General features: G+C 39.4%; 1 protein-coding gene across 1 annotated transcript in view; it reads right to left on the bottom strand.

Annotated features, from left to right (window-relative positions):
- Positions 1–600: 600 nt before the first annotated feature.
- The window catches only part of GRHL1 (grainyhead-like 1 (Drosophila)), an 89,139-nt gene continuing 83,252 nt past the window's right edge, over positions 601–6,487 (bottom strand). Inside the window, exons 15-16 of the mRNA XM_006863989.1 lie at positions 3,844–3,908; positions 601–836 (exon numbers count right to left, since the gene is read on the bottom strand). Coding sequence (XP_006864051.1) covers positions 722–836; positions 3,844–3,908 — 180 coding nt within the window. The 3' untranslated portion in view covers positions 601–721. The remainder of the gene's footprint in view (positions 837–3,843; positions 3,909–6,487) is intronic.

The raw sequence follows: 6,487 nt of genomic DNA, 5'->3' as shown, positions 1-6,487 counted from the left end.
TATTGCATATTTTTATCATATGTACACAGACACCATATTTATATATTATATATTTATATAAGACATATATGTACACATTTACAGACAGACCTTCAAAAATATATTGCACTTATATACAATGCAGCTTTATCTTAACTGATTTCATACTGTAACTCATTTAAGTTCTTCATAAGAAAGGCAGTTGATATGTCCAAGAAAGTTGCAAAGGGAAGAGTTCTGCAATATGCCCTATTTTAGTAAACATTTATTGGAGGATGAAAGGCTAAGGGAGAAAAGGGTACATCCTTTTACTCTTGAGATGTAACTCCCACTAACCTGAGGCAGTCAGGCTTATAGCACAGAATCCTTAACACCAAGCCTATTGCTTTTTTCTGACTTCCATTAGTGAGCAGGTCCACTGATCTTAAAAGAGACACAACACAGAGTCTTTTTCTCAGAGAGTCTATTAAATATTGTAACAAAGTTTTCTTTCATTCTTAAATATCTATATTAAAAAACTTAAACATAATGATAATACAGATTTCTCTGTTATCTGAAAAATTCCAATGCAATAATATAACATATTAAATACCAGATGCTGCACCATCTCCAACTCAAAAGGAATCCCTTCCACTGACAGCCATCTGTTTGGAAGGTGGCTGACTGGTGTAGCTTGCCAAACAATGAGATTTACTGAACACCTTCAGTTAAATCCACTGTGAGTGGTGGAGCAGGTCAGCCTTTAGATCTCAGTCAGGGTGAGTTTGTATGACCCTCCTGCTTCTTCAATCTGCAACTGGAAGGTATCTTCATTGGAATAATGCTTCACGATGTTGTCATCCATGTTCACCAGTATCCTGAATAAAGAGCAACAAAGACAAGTTTGCTTAACTCCTATAGGCTATGGAGTCAGACCCAGATTTAATAACAGTTCTAGCACTTATTAACCATAACACAACACAAATTATTTAAACGTCCCTAAGCCTCAAGTTGCTCATCTATAAAATGGGGTGATAATAGTGCTTATCTCATAAGGCTGAAGTGAAAATTAAATGAGGGAATCAAGTAAAGCATGTATAACAGGGAATACAGAATGTGTGCTGGAAGAAAATAGTTCTAAATACTAGCTACAACTATATGATCAGTTTCAGAAAAGAGGACTGTACTTGTTATGAGTATTTCTTCCTTGTTTTGTTATATGTGGGAATACAGAGATATGTATATATAGTAAATATCTTTGTTTTCTTCCCCTTACACCATTACTTATTATGAAATACATAATGTAAATGGGAATAGTGTGTTTTCAGTTCTAACTGTTAGTTGTTACCTTGACAGGCACAACTATGCCTCTTGGTTGTTGTTGCTGTCAGGTGTCAATCAGTCAGTTCCAATCCATAGTGACCCTATGCACAACAGATCAAAATACTGCCCCGGCCTGTTCCATCTTCACAATTGTTACATTTGAGCTCACTGCTACACCACTGTGTCAATCCATCTCGTTGGGGGTCGTCCTCTTTTTTGTTGACCCTCCACTTTACCAAGCATAATGTCTTTCTCCAGGGACTGGTCCCTCCTGATAGATAACATGTCTGAAGTAGAAGAAATGAAGCCTCGCCATCCTGGTTTCTAAGAAACATTCTGGCTGCATTTGTTTCAAGGCATATTTGTTTGTTCTTTTGGCAATCTATGGTACTTTCAATATTCTTTGCCAGCAACATAATTTAAATGCTTTGATTCTTTCATTTCTTCTTTATTCATTGTTCAGCTTTCATGACTGAAAATGCCATGGCTTGGGGCAGGCACCAAAGTCCTTAAACTGACGTCTTTGCTTTTGAACATTTTAAGGACGTTGTTTGCAGCAGATTTGATTAATGCAATATGTCATTTGATTTCTTAAAAGCTGCTTCCATGAGGGTTGATTGTAGATCCAAGCAAAACGAAACTAGCAAAACAAACTCTTTGACAACTTCAATCTTTTCTGTTTATCGTAACATTATTTATTGGGCCAGTGGTGAGGAATTCTGTTTCCTTTACATTGAGATGTAATCCATACTGAAGCCTGTAGTCTTTGATCTTCATCAGTAGGCATTTTAAGTCCTCTTTGCATCCAGCAAGTAAAGTTGTATTATCTGTATATCATAGGTTATTGATGAGTCTTTCTCCAATACTGACGCCACATTCTTGTTCAGATAATGCAGCAACTGGATTATTTGCTCAGCATACAGACTAAGTATGGTGAAAAGATACAACCCTGGCATACAGCTTTCCTGATTTTAAACCAGTTAGTATTAACCTGTTTGTTCTAACGAGTGCCTCTTGGTCTACGTACAGGTTCCTCATGAACACAATGCAGTGTTCTGAAATGTCCACTCTTTGCAATGTTAGCCATAGTTTGTTATGATCCACGCAGTAGAATGCCCTTGCACAGTCAAAAAAGAACAAGTAAACATCTTCTTGGTAGTTTCTTTCAACATAGATCCATCTGATGTCAGCAATGATATCCCTAGTTCTACATCCTCTTCTGAATCTGGATTAAATTTCTGACAGTTCTTTGTAGATATATTGCTCTAAATGTATCTTAATTATTTTCAGCAAAATTTTATTTGCATGTGATATCAGCAATATTGTTCAATTGTATTTGCAATCATTGGCTCCCCTTTCTTCGGAACTGGCATAAATATGGATCTCTTTCAATCAACTGGACAGGTAGCTGTCTTACAAATGTCTTAGCATAGATGAGAGAGCGCCTCCAATATTGCATCAGTATGCTGAGAGATTTCAATTTAACTTTTTGTCTTTATTTAGAGCGGGGGTGGCCCTGCTCTAAATTTGGTCTGGCCCTGCCAAGGTAACTGCAGTTCCAGCCATTACATTATTGTTGTTGTTAAGAGCCACCAAGTCGGTTCCAACTCATAGTGACCCTGAATAGTTTCTGAGGAGCAGCTGAGTTTGAACCACTGGCATTGCGGTTTGAACTGACTTTATGGTCAAGCTATCCAAGACTCTAACCATCATACTGTTGTTGTTAAGTGCCACTGAGTTGGTCCTGACTCATAGCGACCCTGTATAGAGTTTCCAAGGAGTGGATGGTGAATTTGAACCCCTAACCTTGCATTTCAAACCAACCTTGGGCTCCAGTGCATTATCTCACAGTGCCACATCAACCGTAGCATTGTTGTTGTTAAGTGCTGCAGGGGTGAGTTAAACGTCTGACCAAATACAGCAGGCTAATTTTTAAGCTGAAAATTTTGTATGGCCCACTAATGATGTTATAAAATTTTGGCAGAAAAAAGGTTCCCCACTCCTGACTTAGAAACTATGTATGGTTTAAAGAGATATGTATAGCTGTCAAATTGACAACGGGTAGACTATGATGGTTATATGTCGACTTGGCTAGGTTATGATTCTCCATGGTTTGTCAGATATTACAGCGAATCAGTTGGAGGAGGAATTTCCTTGAGCGTGTGGCCTACATCCATGCTATAAACAGATGTATGGTAAAGTTCTCAGAGGAGGCCCTTCAGGGGCCTGATGCAGGAGACTGGACTATTAGTGAAACTGCAGAGAGTAGCAAATATTTGCAGTGGTGCAGTTGACTACAATCTTTGAGTCAGGCTCTGCTGTTTTCCACTCTGTCAGCCAAGATATTTGATTATTAAGTAGTACATAAAGAGAGATAAAGTTTCAAGCAGGACTATGACCTCTAGTTTTCCCCATTCATATTAACATCCCAGTTAACCTAAATTTTAAAACTTCAGGTCTGTTTCCATGTCACTTCCTCAGCCCTGAATGAACCAGGATGAACTGATTCGAAACCTTGGTGACATAATGTTCTTTAGCGGCATTACGTCATTCGATACTCACCCCTTTTTACATTTCTTGAATATCTTCCCAATCTTGTCATGGGGGACATCATACTTGTCTGAGATCTATGAGAGAAAAGAAAAATAATTATAAAATGCTGTTTTCATGGTTTTTAAATGTACAGGGTAAATAAAAAGTACTGTTTCAAGGCTTCCAGGTAAAACATGCATGGATTTACTCCAAAAAAGGTGTTAAACAAGTCTCTGCTGTATTACTGAGAGAACTTGTCTGCTGCTGCTGTCCACTTCATCAGTAGATGACTATAGATAAGTTCTCTCAGTAATACAGTTATCTTAGTTTTGCTGTGCTAATTGCCGTGGAGTTGTTTCTGACTCATAGTAACCCTGTATAAGGTTTCTAAGGACCAGCTGGTGGGTTTGAACCACTGATCTTGTGGTTAGCAGCTAATCCTACAGCGCCACACCAGGAGTCCTTAGTTTCACTGGGGTGGCCTTCTTCTCACTAATGTAGTTTTCTTAAAACTTTTTCAAAAATAAACCTGTGTGGCTACCCAAAGTGGGGGCGGGGGCTACTAAGGCAAGAAGTGACTGGCTTATAAGCTTTCAATAGGGACCCTAGTTCCAGAGGATGTGGGGGAAGGTAGAATCTCCGCTGAGTGGTTTCCAACCTGTCTGGATGGGGCTGATGAAAGGAGATGAGGATAAGACTCTTGAGGTTCAATAGTGAATGACTGCTATCAGGACTGACTGTGAGTGTTGGAAATGTAAAGGTAAACACTTTGTAATAAAAGGAGGGGTGGGGTTGATTTTGCAGTCCAGGAGCGGAGGTCCCTGGAACTATCAAGGGAGAAAAAACGAAGTGCGGGACCCTATCCAGAGAAGCAGTGACACCAGAGATGGAGGCAGAGACGATGATGATGATGTGGAGAGATGGAGCAGCTGGAGACTTTAAACCCAGGGAGGGAGAGGGGCTGTGTGCTGATGGCTGGGGGGCAGGCATGCGGGGTGTACCCTTTGGTTGTTTGATGATGCATGCAGGAGATTGTAATCATTACAATGAAACAAAATAAGATAGGATAAATGTAAACATCCTATCACATAACTCACAATAAAAACGTAAAAATATAAATAAACCTTTGGAATTCCAACAACAGTCACCATAACCTTCTGACCTTGCCTCTCTGCCTTGAATTTAGTTGGTCCTGCAGATCACCTAGAAACCAATGTCTTGATTGGACCTTTTTCTTTTTTAAAGCATCCAGTTTCATACACACACATATATATACTCAACTTTCTATTTTTTCAAAAACAGATATACAAAGATCTACATATACAAGAAAATAGTCCATGTCCTTAGGCAATTTCTGGGCCTGTTATTTCTCCTAGTTCACAGATATCAATAAGCCAACTGACTAAAAAAATATATAGGCACACATGGACAAACTGTAGATTCAGTTTCAGATTACCTCTATAAAACAAGTATCACAATAAAGCAAGGCACACAAGTTTTTTGGTTTCCCAGTGTATATAAGTTATTAAGTGTAGAGTACCAATATGAAATAGTTGAGAGAATATTGTGAGACTAACCAAAATGTGACAGACACACAATGCGAGCACCTGACGTTAGAAAAATGGAGGTGACAAACTTGCTCGACTCAGGGTTGTCACAAACTTTCAATTTGTTAAACACAAAAACAAAGCCCACCACATTGTGTGTGAAGCACAATAAAACAAGGTATGACAGAATATAACAAAGACAAGATGAGTGTATTCTATGGTCATTTTGAACAAAGATGTAAAAGGTTCTCTTCAGAGTCGACAAGTCTAAACTGAATCAATCCATTAATCAGCACCATGACCTTCCCGACCCACCATCTTCTTTCATCAGAAAAGTGAGACTCAGTGAACACATCACAAGGTTGTTGTTAATACTAGAGTGTCCAGCACAAAGCAGGGGTTAATAATTTTATACATAGAAGTATTAGAAGGAAAAATTGAAAAAAATGTTTCAAAAAGAAACATCAAAGACTTCCCTGATCACAAATCAGCAATTCCATCTTTGCCAGTTCTACACAGAGCCTCTCTAGACAACAGTAAGGTTTCTGCAAAATCAGGAAGGCTCCTGACTAAAAACAGCAGCACTCACTGCTGTGCAGCCCTCAGCTTCTCAGTCCATCCCTTTAATTTTTTAAATGTTTTATTGTGAACAATGTGATAGTTTACACGGGAGAACATTAGTTTTACATTCATCCTATCATTTATCGCTTCATTGCCATAGTTCCAATCCCCTCCATGCATCATCAGCCAACCAAAAGGAACATCCTACAAGCCTGCACACACACACACCCCCACCCTCCGTCATCAGCACACAGCCCCTCTCCCTCTCTGGGTCTAGAGTCCCCAGCTGCTCCATCTCTACATGTCATCGTCTCTGCTTCCATCTCAGGGATCACTGCTCTGGGTAGGGCCCTGCTCTTCTTTCACGGTCCCAGGGACCCCTGCTCCTAGACTGCAGAGTTAATCACTCCCCTCCTTGCTACAAAATGTCTACATTTACAACCCTCACAATTAGTCCTGTTAACAATTATTCACCATTGCATCACAAGAGACTCATCTGCATCTCCTTTCATCAGTCCTGTCTAGACAGATTGGATACTACTCAGTGGAGATTCTACCTTCCTCCA

The sequence above is a fragment of the Chrysochloris asiatica genome, unplaced genomic scaffold (genome assembly GCF_000296735.1).
Source record: "Chrysochloris asiatica unplaced genomic scaffold, ChrAsi1.0 scaffold00058, whole genome shotgun sequence".
Classification (NCBI taxonomy): domain Eukaryota; kingdom Metazoa; phylum Chordata; class Mammalia; order Afrosoricida; family Chrysochloridae; genus Chrysochloris; species Chrysochloris asiatica.
This window is presented reverse-complemented; position numbering and strand designations above follow the sequence as displayed.